Genomic DNA, 23,314 nt, shown 5'->3' with positions numbered 1-23,314 from the left:
CAGTGCCGACCAGCACTCACCAGCCCGAGAGGCTCGTCTGCCCACCCGCTGGGATGGGCGGCGGCTGAGAGCTGAGGCCCGGGCTTCGGAGGTCAGATCCCAGGGAGAGGACTGGGGTTGGCTGCGTGAACACAGCCTGAACGGGGCTAGTGCACCACAGCTAGCTGGGAGGGAGGCCGGGAAAAGGTTTGGAGCTGCCAAAGAGACAAGAGACTTTTTCTTCCCTCTTTGTTTCACGGTGCGGGAGGAGAGGGGATTAAGAGCGCAGCCTAAATGAGCTCCAGAGACGGGCGCAAGCCTCGGCTAACAGCACGGACCCCAGAGACGGGCATGAGACGCTAAGGCTGCTGCTGCCGCCACCGAGAAGCCTGTGTGCGAGCACAGGTCACTCTCCAAACCTCCCCTCCCGGGAGCCTGTGCAGCCCGCCACTGCCAGGGTCCCGTGATCCAGGGACAACTTCCCCGGGAGAACACACGGTGCGCCTCAGGCTGGTGCAACGTCACACTGGCCTCTGACACCGCAGCCTCACCCCGCATCCGTACCCCTCCCTCCCCCCGGCCTGAGTGAGCCAGAGCCCCTGAATCAGCTGCTTCTTTAACCCCGTCCTGTCTGAGCAACGAACAGACCCCCACGCAGAGGCAGGGCCAAATCCAAAGCTGAACCCCAGGAGCTGTGCGAACAAAGAAGAGAAAGGGAAATCTCTCCCAGCAGCCTGAGGAGCAGCAGATTAAGTCTCCACAATCAACTTGATGTACCCTGCATCTCTGGAATACCTGAATAGACAACGAATCGTCCCAAACTGAGGCAGTGGTCTTGGGGAGCAACGATATATATATATTTTCCCCTTTTTCTCTTTTTGTGAGTGTGTATATTTATCCTTCTGTGTGTGATTTTGTCTGTATGGCTTTGCTTTTACCGTTTGTCCTAGGGCTCTGTCTGTATTTTTTCTTTTTTAGTATAGTTTTTTGCGCTTGTTATCATTGGTGGATTTATTTTTTTGGTTTGGTTGCTCTCTTCTTTCTTTCTTTCTTTTTTTTATTACTACGAACACCCCACTTTCACTAATGGACAGATCATCCAAAATGAAAACAAATAAGGAAACACAAGCTTTTAAATGACACATTAAACAAGATGGACTTAACTGATATTTATAGGACATTCCATCCCAAACCAGCAGAATACAATTACTTCTCAAGTGCTCATGGAACATTCTCCAGGATAGATCATATCTTGGGTCACAAATCAAGCCTTGGTAAATTTAAGAAAATTGAAATCATATCAAATATCTTTTTGACCAGAATGCTATGATACTAGATATCCATTACAGGAAAAAAAACTATAAAAAATACAAACACATGGAGGCTAAACAATATGCTACTAAATAACCAAGAGATCACTGAAGAAATCAAAGAGGAAATAAAAAAATACATCGAAACAAAAAACAATGAAAACACGACAACCCAAAACCAATGGGATGCAGCAAAAGCAGGTCTAAGAGGGAAGTTTATAGCTATACAATCCTACCTCAAGAAACAAGAAACATCTCAAATAGACAACCTAACCTTACACCTAAAGCAATCAGAGGAAGAAGAACAAAAACCCCCCAAAGTTAGCAGAAGGAATGACATCATAAAGATCAGGTCAGAAATAAATGAAAAAGAAATAAAGGAAATGATAGCAAAGATCAATAAAACTAAAAGCTGGTTCTTTGAGAAGATAAACAAAATTGATAAACCATTAGCCAGACTCATCAGGAAAAAAAGGGAGGAGACTCAAATCAATAGAATTAGAAATGAAAAAGGAGAAGTAACAACTGACACTGCAGAAATACAAAGGATCATGAGAGATTACTATAATCAACTATATGCCAATGAAGTGGACAACCTGGAAGAAATGGAAAATTCTTAGAAAAGCACAACCTTCCAAGATTGAACCAGGAAGAAATAGAAAATATAAACAGAGCAATCACAAGCACTGAAATTGAGACTGTGATTAAAAATCTTCCAACAAACAAGAGCTCAGGACCAGACGGCTTCACAGGTGAATTCTATCAAACATTTAGAGAAGAACTAACACCTATCCTTCTCAAACTCTTCCAAAATATAGCAGAGGGAAGAATACTCCCAAACTCGCTCTACAAGGCCACCATCACCCCGGTACCAAAACCAGACAAACATGTCACAAAGAAAGAAAACTACAGGCCAATATCACTGATGACCAGAGATGCAAAAATCCTCAACAAAATATTAGCAAACAGAATCCAACAGCACATTAAAAGGATCATACACCATGATCAAGCGGGGTTTATCCCAGGAATGCAAGGATTCTTCAATATATGCAAATCAATGTGATAAACCATAATAACAAATGGAAGGAAAAAACCATATGATCATCTCAATAGATGCAGAAAAAGCTTTCAACAAAATCCAACACCCATTTATGATAAAAACCCTCCAGGAAGTAGGCATAAAGGGAACTTCCCTCAACATAATAAAGGCCATATATGACAAACCCACAGCCAATATCGTTCTCAATAGTGAAAAACTGAAACCATTTCCACTAAGAGAAGGAACAAGACAAGGTTGTCCATTCTCACCACTATTATTCAACATAGTTCTGGAAGTTTCAGTCATGGCAATAAGAGAAGAAAAAGAAATAAAAGGAATACAAATTGGAAAAGAAGTAAAGCTGTCACTGTTTGCAGATGACATGGTACTATACATAGAGAATCCTAAAGACGCTACCAGAAAACTATAGAGCTAATCAATGAATCTGGTAAAGTAGCAGTATACAAAATTAATGCACAAAAATCTCTTGCATTCCTATAAACTAATGATGAAAAATCTGAAAGAGAAATTAAGGAAACACTCCCATTTACCATCACAACAAAAAGAATAAAATACCTAGGAATAAACTTACCCAAGGAGACAAAAGACCTGTGTGCAGAAAACTATAAGACAGTGATGAAAGAAATTAAAGATGATACAAACAGATGGAGAGATATACCATGTTCTTGGATTGGAAGAATCAACATTGTGAAAATGACTATACTACCCAAAGCAATCTATAGATTCAATGTCATTCTTATCAAACTAACAATGGCATTTTTCACAGACTAGGACAAAAAATTTTACAATTTGTAAGGAAACACAAAAGATCCCGAAGAGCCAAAGCAATCTTGAGAAAGAAAAGTGGAGCTGGAAGAATCAGGCGCCCTGACTTCAGACTATACTACAAAGCTACAGTAATCAAGACAGTATGGTACTGGAACAAAAAGAGAAATATAGATCAATGGAACAGGATAGAAAGCCCAGAGATAAACCCACACACACATGGTCTCCTTATTTTTGATAAAGGAGGCAAGACCATACAATGGGGAAAAGACAGTCTCTTCAATAAGTGGTGCTGGGAAAACTGGAAAGCTACATGTAAAAGAATGAAATTAGAACACTCCTAACACCATACACAAAAGTAAACTCAAAATGGGGCTTCCCTGGTGGCGCAGTGGTTGAGAGTCTGCCTGCCGATGCAGGGGACACGGGTTCGTGCCCCGGTCCGGGAAGATCCCACATGCTGCAGAGCAGCTGGGCCTGTGAGACATGGCCGCTGAGCCTGTGCGTCCAGAGCCTGTGCTCTGCAACGGGAGAGGCCACAACAGTGAGAGGCCACAACAGTGAGAGGCCCGCGTACAGCCAAAAAAAAAAAAAAAAAAAGTAAACTTAAAATGGATTAAAGACCTAAATGTATGGCCAGACACTATAAAGCTCTTAGAGGAAAACATAGGCAGAATACTCTATGACATAAATCACAGCAAGATCCTTCTTGACCCACCGCCTAGAGAAATGGAAATAAAAACAAAAATAAACAAATGGGACCTAGTGAAACTTAAAAGCTTTTGCAGAGCAAAAGAAACCATAAACGAGAAGACAACCTCAGAATGGGAGAAAATATTTGCAAATGAAGCAACTGACAAAGGGTTAATCTCCAAAATTTACAAGCAGCTCATGAAGCTCAATATCAAAAAAACAAACAACCCAATCCAAAAATGGGCAGAAGACCTACACAGACATTTCTCCAAAGAAGATATACAGACTGCCAACAAACACATGAAAGAATGCTCAACATTACTAATCATTAGAGAAATGCAAATCAAAACTACAATGAGGTATCACCTCACACTAGTCAGAATGGCCATCATCAAAAATTCTACAAACAATAAATGCTGAAGAGGGTGTGGAGAAAAGGGAACCCTCTTGCACTGTTGGTGGGAATGTCAACTGATACAGCCACTATGGAGAACAGTATGGAGGTTCCTTAAAAAACTAAACATAGAAATACCACATGACCCAGCAATCCCACTACTGGGCATATATCCTGAGAAAACCATAATTCAAAAAGAGTCATGTAGCAAAATGTTCACTGCAGCTCTATTTACAATAGCCAGGACATGGAAGCAATCTAAGTGCCCATCGACAGATGAATGGATAAAGAAGATGTGGCACATATATACAATGGAATATTACTCAGCCATAAAAAGAAATGAAATTGAGTTATTTGTAGTGAGGTGGATGGACCTAGAGTCTGTCATACAGAGTGAAATAAGTCAGAAAGAGAAAAACAAATACCATATGCTAACACATATATATGGAATCTAAAAAAAAAAAAGTACTGATGAACCTAGTTGCAGGGCAGGAATAAAGATGTAGACATAGAGAATGGACTTGAGGTCTTGGCGGGGGACGGGATAGGGAGGGGGAAGCTGGGGCGAAGTGAGAGTGGCATGGACGCATATACACTACCAAATGTGAAATAGATAGCTAGTGGGAAGTAGCCACATAGCACAGGGAGATCAGCTCGGTGCTCTGTGACCACCTGGAGGAGTGGGATAGGGAGGGTGGGAGAGAGATGCAAGAGGGAGGAGATATGGGGATATATGTACATGTACAGTTGATTCACTTTGTCATAAAGCAGAAACTGACACAACAGTGTGAAACAATTATAGTCCAATAAATATGTTAAAAAAAAAAACCCAAAACAAAACAAAACAAAACAAAACTACAATGAGGTATCACCTCAAACAGGTCAGAATGGCCATCATGAAAAAATCTACAAACAATAAATGCTGGAGAGGGTGTGGAGAAAAGGGAACCCTCTTGCACTGTTGGTGGGAATGTCAACTGATACAGCCACTATGGAGAACAGTATGGAGGTTCCTTAAAAAACTAAAAATAGAACTACCATACGACCCAGCAATTCCACTACTGGGCATATACCCTTAGAAAACCATAGTTCAAGAAGAGTCATGTACCACAATGTTCACTGCAGCTGTATTTACAATAGCCAGGACATGGAAGCAACCTAAGTGTCCATCGACAGATGAATGGATAAAGAAGATGTGGCACATATATACAATGGAATATTACTCAGCCATAAAAAGAAACGTAACTGAGTTATTTGTAGTGAGGTGGATGGACCTAGAGTCTGTCATACAGAGTGAAGTAAGTCAGAAAGAGAAAAACAAACACCGTATGCTAACACAAATATATGGAATCTAAAATAAAAATGGTTCTGACGAACCTAGGTGCAGGACAGGAATAAAGACGCAGACGTAGAGAATGGAGTTGAGGACACGCGGAGGGGGAAGGGGAAGCTGGGACGAAGTGAGAGAGTGGCATGGAAATATATACACTACCAAATGTAAAATAGAGAGCTAGTGGGAAGCAGCCACATAGCACAAGGAGATCAGCCTGGTGCTTTGTGACCACCTAGGGGGGTGGGATAGGGAGGGAGATGCAAGAGGGAGGACATATGGGGATATGTATATGTATGGCTGATTCACTTTGTTATAAAGCAGAAAGTAACACACCATTGTAGAGCAATTATAGTCCAATAAAGATGTTAAAAAAAACCCCAAAAAACTACTCTGTATAAAACAAATAAGCTGCAAAGATATACTGTACAGCACAGAGAAAATAGCCATACAGAGAATATAGTTTATAATAATTTTAGATGGAATATAATCTATAAAAATTTAATCAATATGTCGTACACCTGAAACGAATATAATGTTGTAAATCAACTAAACTTCAATTAAAAAAATTCTATGTCAAATAAAGGCAAAAATACCTGAATATGTATTGTATCTTATCAATAAAATAGGATACTTATAAAAAATTAACAAGGAACCTTTCCAGGCAACTCATAAATGAATATAAATGACTGATAAGCATTAAAAACAAAATGACTGAAAATCATGATCGAAGGAATAAAAATAAAAAATGATACCATTTTTTTGTATTATATTTTATCCTATTGTATATTCACCTATTAAAATTGTAAATATAGTAACACTTGGCCATACCTAGTACTGATAATATTTGCGGGAAATGGAAATTCTCATCTTGTGCTGATGGATACATACATGGATAAAACTTTTTTGGAGGGCAATTTGACGACATACAGCAAAAATCGAAAATATACAAACTTTTGGACACAATAATTCCACTTCTAGAAATTGCTTCTAAGTAAACAGGGATGTACACAAGGGTAGAGGAGTAAGAATATTCATCATGTTTTTATTTTTTTAAATTACTTTTTATTGGAGTATAGTTGATTTACAATGTTGTGTTAGTTTCTGCTGTACAGCAAAGTGAATCAGTTATACATACACATATATCCACTCTTTTTTAGATTCTTTTCCATATAGATCATTACAGAGTATTGAGTATCTATGCTTTTATATTAGCAAGAGATTGCATGAATTTAAATGTTCGACATTAGAGAATTGGTTAAATAAGATATGATACCTCCTACTCATGCAGGCATCAAAAATAAAACTGTAGAAAAATATTTAGAGACATGGAAAGATGAGTCTGATGTACCATTAAGTGAAAAAAGTTACAAGCAGTACTTAGAGTATGATTTCATTTTAGTTAGAAAAATATGTAACGTATATATTAATGGCTAGGAAAAAGATATTTGTGCTGGTTACCTCTGGGCCAGGTAATTATAGACCATTTTCATTTCTTCTTTTTGCTTCTATTTTTAATTGCTCTGCAATGCAGATGCATTGCTCTTATAATAAAAACTCCAATAAAACTTATTTTTCAAAAAATATCAATGCTAATGCCCTATAAATGGTGCTGTGAGAAATATCCGTGTTGGGCCTTAGTGGCCAAAAGAAATATTAGACAGAAGGCTGCAACTGGGTTTAGGTGCTGTGGGGAGACCTGAGATGCTGCTGCCCTGAAAATGGAACCCTGCAGGGTACTGCTTGGCCTTGGAACACCAAAGGTGGTGGCATGGGCGCTGGCCTTGCCCTCCAGAGCAGATGGCTCAGTTTAGGCCTCACTGCACAAAGAACAACCGGAAAACAAGGACAAAAAACTTAGCATCTGCCTTGCCTGGGACAAGGGATTCAGTTAGGCTGGGTCAACTCTGCATGCATGAGCCTCTACTGGGCATTTTCCATGTCTATGTCATATAGCAAAGAGTGTGAGAGCAGCAAGGGACTCACTTGTCCCAAGTCTTCATTTACAGTTACGGAAAGTGAGGCTCAGATGAAGCCCATGCACGTGTCACTCAATCAACATTCCTTCTTGAAAGCTGTAACAGTGGCTTGAAGTGAAAACAATGCTAGACTGTCTGAAAACTAAAACAGCCATTTCTCGGTAGACTCACCTACTGGGATTCTCAACACTCAACCTTTATGGAGAAGAGTTCGTGCTGACATACGGCTTTAAAAACCCCAAATCTCCCTTCTCCCCTTCCTCCCATGAAAACACGAGAATCAAGGCCCATGAGTTACTGTCCCTGTGCCACAGAACCGTGGAGCTCTTTGAATCTGTTGTAACCAAGTAGCCTTGTAGATGGGAGAAATACATACACATGAATCTCAACATTTACTGGCTACAATGGGGCTGGCAAATGGCTTTCATCCTATATATCAATCACCAACATGCTTGGTCGGAATGTTAAAATGAATTCCAGTAGCTCCTTGTTGGTTATCTATTTTTTATATAGTAGCGTATATATAGTTTTTATTTATTTTTTTATTGGGGTATAGTTGTTTTAGGGAACTATACTCAATATCTTGCAATAACCTATAATGGAAAAGAATGTAGAAAAATACATATATTTTTATATATATGTATAACTGAATCACTTTGCTGTATACCTGAAACTAACACAACACTGTAAATCAACTATATTTCAATAAAATTTTTTTAAAACACACACACACACACACACACACACACAAAAGGGTGAAAAAAAAAAAGAATTTCAAGGCAGAGCCTGGGCTGAGTGTCATGACTGATTAGGGGTGTCTTGGCTGTGGAATGGGTGGTTAACAAATATCTTTGCCATATATTTCCATCCTGATCTAGAACATTTGTTACCCTCAGCACAGTGTTTCTTCATTCAGTCTCTCTCACTATTGATTGCTCACTCTTATAGAATGTCAGATTAATGCTTTCAAATATTACTTGAACTACATCATCCTCCTACTTAAAAGCCCTCTAAAGATACCTCCCCATTTCCCACATAGCAAAGCTACCCCCATACCTAATAATCAAGGTCCTCCACAATTTGATGCTGTTTAACATTCTGAGTTCTAAGCAACCCTCCACAGAAGCTCCTCTCTGGCCGCTGGCTTATTTCTTGTACCCAGAGCGCATACTCTGGTCTGAAAGGGCCACCAGCAGGAGCCAGGGATGGGAGCTGGTCCAAAGGCGAGCAAATGGACTAACGGATCAGGATGAATCACTAGCCAGGGAGGCCCCAGATGTAGGGAGGCTGTTAGAATGCTTCCGGTAGGGGTTGGAGTCACATCTGAGTGGACAAGCTCTGGCTGAGGCTCGCTCCCTGTGAAGGCCTAGTTTCTATCCCAGCTCAGCTGCCTGTCATCCGTTTTAAAGCAGCGGGGTCTTACAGCTGTTTCTGAACAGACACCTGATGCACATCTCACACGTTTTCACCTCCTCCGGGCTCCTGGCATCTTCCTCACCTCGAGGGCCTGTTTCCTTTCCTTTGTGCCTATTTGAATCCCCACCCCCCATCCGTCAGTGCTCAGCATCAAAGCATAACAATGAGGCTCTGGTCTGTCTCCAGTGACCTACTTCTCAGAGACCTGATACTTGACACCATTCCCTAATTCATCTCCACGATTCCACACGGATCTCTCCTAGCTCAATGGTGTTGGCAAGACGCTGACATTCACCACTAGAGTCCGTTTTGCCCATGCAGTTACATTCAGGGACTTTATGCATACTGCCTCCGTGGTCTACTCAGGTGGAGCGGTCTGGATGTGAACTAGGGCATTAAGGTGTCTCTTAACTGTTAGATTTAAATACCAGTCTAAGGTACCAAAGCACTATAAACTAGGAATGGAATGCAGCAGCATAAAGCACAATAAATTCTTATTGCCCATGGCTAAAACAAGACAAAATATTATTCCAGAATCAGGGAGAAAGAAAGTAAAGCTATCATGGGAAATATGAGCAGGTCGACTTTTCCAGCACGCTGAATGGGACCTGAGTGACCCAAGAGTCATTGAACTTGAAAATAAACAAGTGCTGCACACCCTGCTAGTGACTGGACGATAAGTTACGACAATCTCTCATAGTGATGGGCCTAAAATAAAAAGTTTACAATGCACATGTTTAATTTGGAATAAATTTACCCTTTATATGCCAAAACAAACAAAAAAAAGAAGTTTAAACTTCTGTGAATTCTGATCGTGACGTGCAAAAACTCAATGCCAAGTTTGTTACCACAAACAGCGCTACTCGTTACTCTATCTGTGTTTTATTTTTACCCAGATCAGAAACAGAGAAATCAGAAGCTTTTTCCATAAGCCTGTATGCATTCTTTGCCAATTTCAGATGTTAACAAAAACTGAAGGTAATCTTTCTGTGCTAGAACCCTAAAGATACCAAGCCCTGGGGCCGTATTGTTAAGTTATGACCAGCATGACTGAGAACCCATTGGCTTCCCGTCCTCTGCACGTGGGCGAGGAGAAGAGTAGAGGAAATTTCAACACTGAGCCAAGGACATAATTCTAGCTACCGTGACCAACATTTGGGGCCACAAACAGTGAGCATGAAGATTTTCTCCATTTTGTAGGCCTGTTTTTCCCAGGCCCTTGAGGGCAGAGGACTTCTTCTCCACCTTGACCATCTCCAGAGGGCATGCTGGGAATGTAGAGGTTGCTCTGGCATCTCCACGATTCTGGGGTGAGGGGTCCAGGGTGCGGATGCCCTTGAACGACTCTCTGCTACAAGAGGGTGCCAGTCACATGGGCAATAACTTGGTGGAGGTTACCAATGAGAGACGCCAGGGAAGATGTACCTGGTGGAGTTACTTAAACACTTGCCTTGAGGGGTCTCTCTGGGTTGGTTTTACGCCCCACCTACTGAAGGAGGTTTAAATAGATGGCCTGGCTTTTGGGAGGTACTGATATTGCAGTTTTCTCCTTGAAGGCTAGTTATAGCTCTAATTTAGGTAAGAAGAGGTAATGGAGGAGTACTGGGATACAGTTGGCGAGGGGTGAGGAGATATAGGAGCTGTTCTGCACTGCCGTATCTTTCTCCAAATTCAGCGCCATCAATCTGCCTGAGAGAATCTGGACTGTGGCATCAGCCCAAGAGGATTTAGAAAGGAGCCCCATTAGACTCTGGACAAGCTCAGGTCCAGACTAAGAACTTCAGTCACCTCATATGGAAAGTCAGCCAAGTTTCCACTGGTGAGTCTGGATTCTGTAGGCAATCTAGTGATTTCCTGTTGGCCACCCCCGACTGCTGCTTCCCTCCCACCTGCAAGTAGTCACCCACCCATAAATCCTGTCCAGCCCTGGATCTCTGCCCAATGTTCCAGAGGGCCGGACTCACCGAGGAGAGCGGAATTCCCAGGATCCAGGCCCAGCTGTGTTCCCAGCGGAGACGTCAGCACCGAAGGAAGGTTCGGTCCAGTGGCTGAGAGCAGGGCCCTGATGTCGTCCAACTGCGTGGGGACGTGGGGGGGATCTGTGAGAAGGCAGATGGTGCATCAGGCAGGTTAAAGCATAAAGTCTGTGTTAAGGGGAGAGGGAGAGGCGGCCATGCATGTAAGTGTGTCTGTGTGTAAGGCAGGCGTTACTATTGTTATCTTTAACACCATTTTTCCTGTAGAGAAGGTGTTCCCATCAAGGTGAGTCTGAATATTAAATATAATATTTGATGCCTGAAACTGTAAGGTCGGTAATAAGAATCAGGCATGTTGATTTCCGGAGTTCCTTACTGTATGCCACTCTATCCCACAGTACCACTGGGGACTCTATAAACGCACAGTTAAATGAAACTATATTATAAAGGCACTTTAAAAAAGCCAGTGCTTCTTCAGCATTTACTAGATGCCAAGTCCTCTGCTAAAATATTTTTCATTTAACTCCTATAACAACCTTTAGAGGGAGGTACTTTGTTATTGTCCCCACAGACTGGGATACACCACAGGAATTTCTTACGGCGAAGGATCCTGTGAGTGGCTTTTTTTCTAGGAAGAAAAGGGTCCAATTGTGAGGCTGGGAATTTGCTTTGTGATCTGGATTTTAATGCCCAAGTAGGATCAGAGAAGCAGGATAGGGATGATTTATTGTTCAAAATCTTATAAGGAGTCAGGGCTGACGTCATCAGGAATCACAGTTAACCAGAGATAAAAGTGACAAAAAGGGAAGTACAGTGGCTTGCTTATTATTTCCACTGAACAAATGAAGAGGCAAGCACCTGCTGAACCTAGTGGTAGGATGATCCCAGATTCTCCTGGGAAAGAAGCAGAATTCTGTTCCCCTTCTTCTTTCCTCTCCTGTAGCACTGCGTCACACTCCAAGGCCAACTCCCACCTTTTACTCTAGAGCACTTGTTGGAGTGGAAAGAGAAGCAGGAGGGTTGCCCTTGTAATTGATGGTCATTTCAACAGTGTTCAGTGAGGGCCTACTGTGTGCTTGTCACCTTGTTCAGTACTTTTTAGGGATGGCAAATAAACAAGTCACAGTGGTGCCTGAGTCTACTTCAGAAACATGCCTTCTGTCTACTGTGCCTTTGACTGCAAAAGACCAGCACATACAGAAAACGGTGATGAGTTTATATATTTATATATATAAATTAAAAATTTTAAAGACATTCTATATATATTCTATATAATTTAAAAATATTCCTTATATGGTATAGGGTAAAAACGTCGTGATTGGATTCAGGAACTCAATTTGTGCTGTGGCTCTTCCATTCACTAACTTGGGCAAGTCACTTAATCCCTCTAAGCCTTAGTTTCTTCAACTATAAAATGATGAAAAACCTCATCATTTCCAAGGTCTCTTTCTACTCTGATATACCATCATTTTAGGAACTGATAGTGACAGTTTATTCAAACCTAGACTCTTTTCCTCCCATCCTTTTTAATATTCCCTCAAAAATATTGAAATTGAATATTGAGGGAAATGGAGTTCCCTCAAGATACTGAAATTGAATAGTCCTTCAAGAATATTAAAATTCAAGAAGTCTTTGCTCATTTATTAAGAGCCAAAAGGGGAGGTTATGTCCCATCTTTAAAACCATCGATCTTTCGGGGCCAAATGTCACACCCTCCTAGTGTCCTTACAGCTTCTGTCTTAATTTACTTCTTCAGGGCATGTCCAGCTGATCTTCTGAGGGAAACTGTAAATTCCCCAAGGACAGAGGTCACTGCTTTTATTTATCCTAAAGCTCTACATGGGACTCCGAGGCAACACTTAATGAATAGTCATCCCACTTAATGAATAGTTATACGAACTCATGAGTGAAAGTCCGCCTCATGACACGTCAAGTCTCCACATTACAGGTTAAGTCACAGGCCTTGGCATGAAACCTCAGCTTTACACATGAAATCCCTCATTTAAAAATTAAGTCACATTTTGGGCTGATTAAAAAAAAGAGAAACACTACTTCTATGTCCATAAAGTACCTAAAGAAAGTAACAAATTTTGATGAATAAACCAAGACTTCTGATTGCAGAAAGCCCTAAAATTAAGACTCTAACTAGTGATTTTTTTTCCCATCCAGTTTGATTAAAATGGGAAGACGTCATGTTCTTCAAACTCCACGCTCACGGTCACACTGCATTAGCATTGGAATGCTGCAGATCTGGCTCCCAGACCGTACACACTTCACTGGTGGAGCTACGGTAGCAGCTACACCTCCTATGCTTTCAGCTCTGTTAGCAGAGGCGACAAGGAAGGGTTATTAGGGAGGAAAAGCCCACAGTAAGCTCCATAACTCAGTGTGGGGCAAGAGTCTCTAGGCCCCAGGCTCCAGACGAGCAGCTCAGCCAGATGAAATCCAACACAAAACAAATCACATCCTTCGCGGAGCTGATTTTCTGCGGCTTCCTAAGATAACTGGAGGTTTATGCAGCCACCGTTGAGATGAAAACCCATGTGGGCATCTCTGAAATTTGAGTGGGCAGGGGTAGACCCTGTGCTTTGGTATATCATCAATTGGGGGTGTGAAAATATAAAGTTTACTTCTTTTTCCCCGCGGAAGCCCATAACGTATGTAAGTGTATGTATGCGTGGTGTGTAACTATTCATATTTCTCACATTTTCCTTTTTTTTTCCCCTTAGAATGATGGCTTTCTCTTCCTGAGATAGCCAGCCCACGTGCTCTAATAATTGCCTTTTAAAAAAAGTAAGACAAAAACAAGCTTCTTTATCCTATCCCACCAATTCCCAGACTCTGTGGGGAAGAGAAGCAGAGAGTCCTAATCCAGGGGACAAAAGGGTTGTAGCTTGCACGTGGCTGAGTCCAGCCCTGGGCATCAATGAGTGTTGATGGTGTCTCAGCAATTGTTGTTATTTTTAAATAACTATTTTATGCCAGGAACTGTGTTAGACTCTTTAATCAGAGGTCCTTATGTTTGGGGGTGCTGTAGTCTGAATGTTTGCATCCCCCAAATTCATACGTTGAAATCCTAACTCCTTCAAGGTGATGATATTAGGAGGTAGGGACTTTGGGAGATGATTAGGTCATGAAGGTGGAGCCCTCCTGGTTGGGATTAGTGTCCTCAACACAGAGACCCCTGAGAGCTGGCTCATCCCTTCAGCCACATGAGGGCACAGTAAGAAGCCATTATTCTGCAGCCACATAGAGGGCCTTCACCAGAGCCCGACCATGAGGGCGCCTGGATTCTGAACTTCCAGTCTCTAGAAGTGTGAGAAACAATCTTCTGTTGCTTATAAGCCACCCAATCTGTGGCTATTTTGCTATAGCAGCCGGAACGGACAAAGACAGGGGGTGTACACGTGTGGACTTTAGGTGGACTAGACTATGAACTTCCTGAAATTTTACAAACAATTTTGCATTTATGAATTTTTCTCGACAAGGTAATCTATCGTTTTCGTCTGATTCTCCAAGAAGTCCTTAACATAGAAGGAGTTAAGAGCGACTGCTGTACTTCTGTTACCTCTATTTGCCAACCCCTACCCAAATATGGGCAATCTTGCTCCATAAGTTTCTACACAGAGACTAGCATCTATGGCTTAGCAAGGTTAAGTGACCTGCCCAGGTTACACAGTGAGTCAGCAGTAGAGCTAGGGTTCTAACTGGCATCTGTGTGGCTTGCTTGGCCCCAAGGTCTGTGTTCTTTCTACTGGGAGGCCCTAAGGTGGGGAGAAGGGAAGGGATATTGATTTTACTTGTATGCACTTAATTGGATCAGGGACAGGAGGAGGTAGAGGGTGGGTTAGGCAGTCACCCCCAGTGGGGTCCACAGGGGGCAGCCGGCCTTGAGGTGTTTACCCAGGATCAGTAGCTGGGTGTTCTCAGTCAGCTCCCCGTGCAGATTGGCCGCCCTGCAGGAGTACAGGCCCTGATCCGAGGAGGACACGGCTGTAAGCAGCAAGGAGCCCTCGTGCAGATGGTGAGGGGCGCCCAGTTTGCTTTTATTCCTGAACCAAGTGACTTCGGCTTCAGGCACACCTAGGAGGAAAAAAAATAAACTCATCAGCCAACACATTCAGGTGACCCTGGAGGCATTTATAGCCTCTTGCCAGGGCCCGCCCCAGGGCTGCTCTGCAGGAAGCATGTGCCTGGGCGTCTTCTACTCCCCTTCAGCCAAACTAAATAATGCTTCTGACCTCTCAGCTGTCTTGAGATCTTTTGCCTTTTAAACCTTCCACTGATGAGGCAGGAAGAGAGAGGCCGGTTCAAGAAGAGGAAGGAGGCAGCTGGGAAAAGGGCACTTGCCAGGGTGGAAGGAGTGAACCCGAATTCTTTGGAGAAAACACCTCAGAACCGAATGTATACACCAGTGCAAATGAATGACTGACAACTACATGAAACAAACCTAACGTTAAATAAGAAAAACCAGGCATGAAAGAGTACACACAGTACACAGTATGATGTTGTTTCTGAAAGTAGAAAACAAAAATTGGTAACATCAGTACTCTGTTGTCAGCAGTTAGAGTGGGGGGTTCCTCTGAGACCGGGATGGACTGGGAGGGGCTGTGACTGAGAGTGGGGACAGGGAGCTTGGTTGCTAGTAATCCTCTGTTTTTTGACTTGGGGGCTGGTTTGGTGGGCCTGGGACCTTTATGATATGAGCACTTTTCTGTATAAATATTATATCTCAGTAGAAAGTTAAAAGCTACAAAATGTTGATATATTCATGAACCAGACAAATGAAAGCTGCTAGATCCTTACCAGAGTTGACACTCCATGTAGAAAACAAGCCTGTATTTTTTGAAGCCTAAGTATTTTCTTAGAACAAGAAAAGATTGGACTATCAGTGTCACCACAGAAAAAGAAAGACAAAAAGAAAGTGTTCTGCTCTCTCCTCAATGTAAGTTATTGTTGTGAGAGAGAGCTGGGGAGAGTGTGTGCATCTGAATTGGGATGGGGTTCCAGTCTTTGGAAGTCAGGCTCTATCCTCTAGGAGCGTTATGGACTAAATGTTTGTGTCCTTTGTAAATTCATAGGTTGAAGTCCTAACTACCATCAGTGTGATGGTGTTAGGAGGTGAGGCCTTTGGAGATTGTTAGGTTTAGATGAGATTGTGATGAGGGGGGTGGCTCTTGTGATGGGATTAGTGCCCTTATAAGAAGAGACCTTCTCTTTCTCTCTCTTCATCTTGCTGTGAGGACACAGCAAGAGATAGCTGTCTGCAAGCCAGGAAGAGAGTCCTGGTCAGGAACCGAATGGGCTGGCACCTTGATCTTGGAATTGCCAGCCTCCAGAACCATGAGAAATAAACTTCTGCTGTTTAAGCCACCCAATGTATGGCATTTTGTTATAGCAGCCTGAGTAGACTAAGACAAAAGAATGGCTTTAATTCCTGAGGAATTTTCCCTGTGGGTCACATGCTGGTAAGCAGGCCCCAGCTCAGGACAAGCCTTCTGAGATGGTCTGCATAGGAGGCCAAGCTCTGAGTGAGCTGAGAGACAGAAAGCGTGTGGCATTAATTCCCAGGTCTCCAGGGAGTAGAAAGCTCCGTCCCTTGCACCGTCTAGCCTGCTGACTCAGCTCACAACGTTTGCTCATAAAACTCTTGGACATGTATCCAGGGCAGGTTTAGAATGTCAGATCCAGGTAAATAGGGTCAAAGCCAGGAACAGTCAGAGCCAGAGCTTTAGTCCTGTGCTTTCCCTGAGTTGGGGATGGATTTTGCCCTTGGGGCAAATGCAGCCTTACCCTTCATGGGCAGCCTACTGTTGAAAATGAAGACACCTTCAAGGAGTTGCCTGTGTACCTGTTGTTTGTCCTTGATGAATAAAATTTACCCACAGTCTACTTTGTAACAGCCAGCTCATCAGCCCTCATTATGACCCCTTGAGCACTTGCTGTTCCTGAACTCCCAGTGTCAGGAAGTGGGGTGGGATGGAAGGGTGGTCTCATATGTTCCCTCACTAACAATGAGCTACCTTGTGTGAATTCACTGGTGTCCTTGCTGGCCTGCTGCCTCAGGTGGAGTTTCCAGTGGTGGAATGGTGGCCTAAGGTGTGTGGCCCAAGTGTTTGGCCAATCTGTAGGGCTTTTCTCCCTGTTAATGGGGAACAGGAGAGTGACTCTCTGGCCCTCTCTCTTTTGTTGTTGTTCAGATTACCCATAATTCAATGTGAGTCACTAGGGACTGGCAGGCCGGCCAGAAAAAGGAGGCAAGGCTGCTGAAAGGGGTGGAGACTTGGATACTGCAGCCCTGACCCATCAGGGAGGGGCACACACTGTGAAACTTAAGGCTCAGGTGCATGAGAGGGGCCAGGCTGGCACTATCTCTAAATACACCTGGAGAAAAGATGCAGGTGAGAGGCAGAAAAGATGATTTTTCATTGCAGCACCACTAGGGAGAGCAAGAGCGTCATGATGCCCAGCCATGCCAGCTTAGACTTTGGTCCCTGAGCTCCATTTTCATGTTGGGGAAAAAAAAAATTCCATGGCACTCAGGAGAAAGCCTCTGAAAAGTAAGTTGAAGAAAACCCTTCCAGTTATTTCTCTCCTGAAAGTGCAAGGAGAAATGAGGTCCTACAAACCATCTTTTGCAAGTATTCACCCACTTTCCCTCACCGTGAACTGATTACATGTAGCACTTGTCACTGGCACCTTCCTTGGAGGAGGGCTGTGGGCAGTAAGCACAAAATCCCTGATAGGAACTGAGGCTGTTCTAGAGCGAGGAGGCAGGGTAAGAGAACCAGACTAATGGGCTGTCAGTTCCACCAGCAAAAGCGTGGTGACTAAGTGAACGGTCGGGGGGAATGCTCTCTCTCCATGACAGTGTCCATGGGCCATGGCATGTGTGTCTTCAGAGCCAACACTGTGTTTACACGGTGAGCTCCTGCAGCAAGACGTGCTGCTCCCCTATGTGTCATTCACTGGTCAGGGCTTATGTGACTGTACGGCAGCCAGAGGGGAGACATGGATGGTGAGAAAGAAGAGGAGGAGGGAGAGAGAGATGACCCAGGGATGGAACCATTTCTCATGTCTCCAGGAAGTGGGTGTAAGCTTCTTCCTTCATCACTTCATCACTCTTGGCCTCATGCCCCTTTGAAAGCAAGTCTGTTTAACAGGACAAAACAGAGTCTTGGCTAAAAGGGCTGAATTCCTCAGTTGAGAGCAGGGGAGTTCATGGGAGAAATGGACATGTTCAGGATAACGAAGGGTAGAAGGAAGTGACCTCCAGTCTCTGTAAAACCGGGACCACAGAAGTGACAGCAGTGCCGAGGGAAGCCAAATGATGTAGGAATCATTCTTTAATACATAGATTAGCAAACCTCTCTTAGACTTCCTCAAACACGGACCTGCATCAAGAATTTGCCAATGGAGATGGAGTTGCTGGTGTCACATTTTGGGGGATTCCTGCCTGCAATCATGCGCCTTAAGCAGAGAATGACACCAAAAAGATACTTCGGAATGACAGCCAGTCCTGCCATGACTGGTTCTGACATATTACAAACAAAGTTGGAACAAGGGGAGAAGAAAAATAAACGATGCACCAGAGATCTCTTTTTTCTTTTTCTCTCAAGAGATGACAATGATGCTTCAGAAAATATCACCAACCCTCATATATGCCAGAGTCCCTGGAAAAGGTACCAGATATACATACCTAACAATGATGTTTAGAATACCTAGACATTGGGAATGCACCAAGGTCAGGAGCTATACAAAAATATCCTGAACATATTAGATGGAGAAAGAACATTTACTGAGTATTTGCCATCAGCCAAACATTTAATAAACAAAATCACTCATTTTTCACAAAGGTCCTATGAAGCATTGTTATTAACTCCATTTTACTGATGAGGAAATTGGGACCTGAAGAGATTATGAAATCTGCCTAAAATGACATTAGTTTGGATTCCTGAATGATTACATGGGGACAGAGTCCCTGTACCTCCTCTCTACCTCATGGTCAATCAGTGACCTACAAATGGCAGGTGGGGATCCAAACTCAGATACACTTAATGCTCGGGATCCCCTTCCTAACAAGTACATGACACCGCCTGCCATTATACCAGGCTGCTTCCTTAGAAAAGGTACGAATTGCTGCACTATTATTTCTGGTATCAAATCCTTAAATATTTCCTACTTTGGGGATTAACCTTTCTGCTGTAATTGTAACACCAAGATTATTGTTAAGAGAGAACTTTCTAGAATCCATTTGTGCTGGCTTTGCTAGTGCTCTTCTTGGTGAGAAGCTTAGTCAGGTTTTTTTTTTTCCCAAGCCTGTTTTTTTTTTTTTTTTCCCAAGCCTGTAGATGTGACAGCACATTCTACAGAAAGAAATGTCTGAAGAATGACAAAAAATATACACCACAGAACAAAGTCCAAAGCTATGCTGTTGACAAGTTAGTTGGATAGGCTCCACACTCTGGACTCCCTGGTATGATTTGTGTCTAAAAAAGGAAGGAAAAGGACCTGCCTTTACGTTTCCCCCTTTGTGGCATATCTTATCAATAACACAGTGCTCTCCCTGCTGCTTGAAAGGATCAGTAAATGAGTGTAGTCATAATGGGATGTAACTTGATATGATTATGAGGATTAGCGTCTTTAATCTCCACTGAGCTGCCAGGTAGGGTGATGTATAATCATCTTTTTTTAAATCCCAGACAGGATATTCTTGTTAACTAGACCACTTGTTACACTTGGAAGGCTGCTTGCACCATGGTGACTTGTCAACATCTTGAGGTGGGGCATCCACTGAAAGGTACACCTTGACATGATAAGTTCTAGAAGTTTCTTTGATGGTTTGGTGCAAGACAAGGAAAGGATACAGTAGCTTAAATGTCAGCCTTGGCAATTATTCTAAAGAACCATGTAAGTCTGGAAAGGTTCTCAGCCTTCCACATTTCTTCACACTGACTGTGGCAGACACTGCTGGCTGTTTCTTCTTTTTCCTGGGTACCCAGCTCGGCTATATTTCCCAGCAGCCCTTGTAGCTGTGAGTAGCCATGTGGCTAAGAAGGAATGTGAGAAGTAGTAATGTGTGCTACTTCCAGGTCTCACCCTTAAAATCTTCTCAACCATCGTCTACACTTTGTTTTTCCCCTCTTCTGGTTGACAGGATAGAGAGAACCTCTGGGGAGACCTTGGAAGGCATGTATTCAAGATAACATAGCCACCAGTGTTCTGTGATGTTGAAGGACTGTGGGGGGCAGATCCCTTCCAGCTGACCAGGACCACTCTTTGGACTCCTAGGTAGGCAGTAATAAACTTCTATTGTGTTTGAGTCATTACACATTTGGGAATCTACTTGTTACCAGAGTCTAGCCCTCCCTAGTTAATACACTGCCTATCATTGACTCCTCAACTAGTTATTTCTACATGACCAGTCCTCACAATTTTATATCCTAAGTCTGCAAAAGCTACCCTTGCTCCAAACTGTACCATAATCCAGGAAAGCATATAAGATCTAGCCCTTGCCTACTATTCCCCACCTCCCAGCCACATGTCGCACTACTTTCTTCTCTGCTCTCCATCCTACAGACACACCGGCCACATTTCACTCCTTCAGATGCAACACACTCTTTCTACCTCAGGTACATCCTGTTCCCAATGACTGAAACACTCCCTCCTCCTCCAACCCTTTATCTCCTACTCAGTTTTCTGAATTTTCTTAAATAGAGAACAAGTTTGGGAGTGGTATTAAGGGATTGGATCACTTTTCAAGAAAAAGCCTCATCATACTCATTGCTTAATGCTTTTTATGCTTAAGAGTTGGGAAGAATTTGTGAGGCTGAATTTTACATGTTGAAAACATATGTATGCAAAAAGTTATTTAATGAAAAACTGCTAACAACTCAAACATGTAAGGACATGAGTTATTCTAGGTAAATTATGTAATATTTTTAAAATACACTATTATATAGCCATTAAAATTATGTCACAAGAGAGCCATAAAAGCTACTTGTAGTATCAAAGTAAAACTAGTTTTTTCTGCCATTTAGCATTATAGCTGTCAGCATTTTGACTGGAGACTCAGCTCAAGAATGATTTCTTTGTCCAGTAAATTCACAGACCAACAGTTTAATCAAAAGCAGGCTCTTTCCCAACTACATTGAATAAAAATCTTACTTAACGAAAGGCATAATGGCAGAGACACACATTTATTTTAGTTAACCATGATTAATACAAATGCCCCTATGAATAAACATAAAAGCAAAGAACGTAATGTACATAGCCAGGCAAAACCTGGACCTAACAACCTAGGATTTCACCATCAGGTTACCAAGAGTGAGTCTCTGGATGAAGTCGGGAGACATGGCCTTAGGTGGCATGGAAGAGTTGACCAAAGCTGGTTTGACTGTCTTGGGTTCCCCATGATAAATACTCCTCCACCTGGATTCTGGTTCTCTCAGTCTCCCTCAAATGCCCAATTCCTTGCTTTGCTGCCCTTTGCTTCCCATTTTTTAGTCCTACCAATCCCAGTGCTCAAGAGGAGACCCAACATGGTCCATCATATCTCCAGTTGGTGTTCCGTCTCCAAGGCCCATGTTCCTAGTGATCACGTGAGGAGTGATGGTCCTGCACAAAGGACCCTGCCTCTACCACCAGTCTGTGTATAGAGGGGCAACTCATTCATGGGAAGCCCTGTCAGAGATTCTGTCCTAATAGGGCCTGAAGGGATTTAGTTCCAGAAGCTTTCACTGATGAGGTTGGTTGCACAGGCCAAGGGAAGCTTTACCAAGAAGCAGCTAATGCATGACGACAGAGAGAGATTTATACTTTTGGGTGCCTGGAGCTACCAGAACATTTCAGAGAAAAACCAGACCTGGCTGTTCTTTGGAAACAACATGCTCTAGATGAAGATTCTCCTCCTACTTCTTTTAAAATGGGTTCTCTCTGGCCTTATAAATCACAAGTGGAGGTAAATCTTCCAATGCTGGGGCTGAGATCTAAGATGAAGAAACCCCCAGAGCAGGGGGTGCCAATGCCTGTCCTTTTTGCAGACAGGGTATGACTGGGGAACCGTGGTTTGGGTGCCGCAGGAAGATATATCTGATGAGGGCAGCAATCAGGGGACTGTGGCTGGGCACAAGAGCCATCCATTTTTTCTTTGCACTGTGGGTGTGAAAACCCTTGGGGTAGACAGGCTAGCAGTTCACAGGAGGGGAGAATTGGTAGCTGAGCTTTGTTCCAGTCTATGTGGGTGTTTTTTATTTTTTAATTGACAGTAGACGCCTTTATGAAGAGCATACTACAACCTCCTCTGGTCCACTACTCCTCCACTTTCCTGTGACTTTCTGGTCCCTTTAGGCCTCTGAGTTTGCGAGGCCTACCCAAGGGCAATGTCTATTATCACACTCCTAACAGCATTGTCTGTTTTCATTAATGACTCCTACCCACTTCTGAAGTGAGTAAGCTCCAGGTTCCTGTTGATCTTACCCCTGCCATCCACTCCCGAGCTTTCCACCACCACTGCCCTGAGTTCAGGCCCCAGCACCTCTGCTCTAAACTACTGTGATGGCTTCTTTTTTTTCTGGATATAAATTTATTTATTTATTTATTTCGGCTGTGTTGGGTCTTCTCTAGTTGCTGTGCCCGGGTTTTCTCTAGTTGCGGCAAGCGGGGGCTACTCTTTGTTGCAGTGCACGGGCTTCTCATTGCGGTGGCTTCTCTTGCTGCAGAGCACGGGCTCTAGGCGCACGGGCTTCAGTAGTTGTGGCACACGGGCTCAGTAGCTGTGGCGCATGGGCTTAGTTGCTCCGTGGCATGTGGGATCTTCCTAGACTGGGGCTCGAACCCGTGTCCCCTGCATTGGCAGGCGGATTCTTAACCACTGCACCACCAGGGAAGCCCTACTATGATGGCTTCTTAACTGGACTCTCTGTCCCTGTATTTCTTTTCTTCAATCCATTTTATGCACTGCATGGCCCCTTAATGTCACTTTCAATCTGCCTTTGTCTGAACTCCTCATCAAAGTCTCCCATGGCACAGGTGCAACCCACATTACTAAAGTTTAAGCCCCACCACCCTATCTATGTACTCTGGGCTCCGGCCAGACCAAAGCACACGCTGTTCCCCTGAAGTCCTGCAGCTTCCCTGCTTCCATGAATTTTCTCACACTCTGTCATCACCCTGGAACACCCTCTGCCCCCATCTTTGCATGCTCACATTCTACCAGTATGCAAGACGGAGATAAAAACCACCTCTTCTCCCTTCATCTGTCCCAGTTTTCCTCCTCTCAACTTCCGGCAGCACTTTCCACTTTCAGAGTGACTGAGGTTCATGCTTGAGTTTTCCTACTAGCCCCAAATCCCTGAGAGTAGAATTTGTACTTATCTTTTCAGCCCCCAACCTAGCACAGGGCTCCATTAAT

The 23,314-nt window shown here is 43.2% G+C and overlaps 1 protein-coding gene across 2 annotated transcripts in view; it reads right to left on the bottom strand.

The window, feature by feature from the left end:
• Window positions 1–23,314, bottom strand: part of ADAMTSL1 (ADAMTS like 1) — a gene marked incomplete at both ends in the record, with an annotated part of 462,446 nt that overhangs the window by 76,691 nt on the left and 362,441 nt on the right. For both annotated transcript variants that reach the window (XM_082843595.1, XM_082843596.1), the window contains 2 exons: window positions 10,891–11,025; window positions 14,806–14,985. In XM_082843595.1, coding sequence (XP_082699721.1) covers window positions 10,891–11,025; window positions 14,806–14,985 — 315 coding nt within the window. The remainder of the gene's footprint in view (window positions 1–10,890; window positions 11,026–14,805; window positions 14,986–23,314) is intronic.

This window comes from Leucopleurus acutus, assembly GCF_964270905.1.
Source record: "Leucopleurus acutus genome assembly, chromosome: 7".
Lineage (NCBI taxonomy): Eukaryota > Metazoa > Chordata > Mammalia > Artiodactyla > Delphinidae > Leucopleurus > Leucopleurus acutus.
Note: the sequence above shows the minus strand (reverse complement) of the source record. Positions and strands in the feature narration are given on the sequence as shown.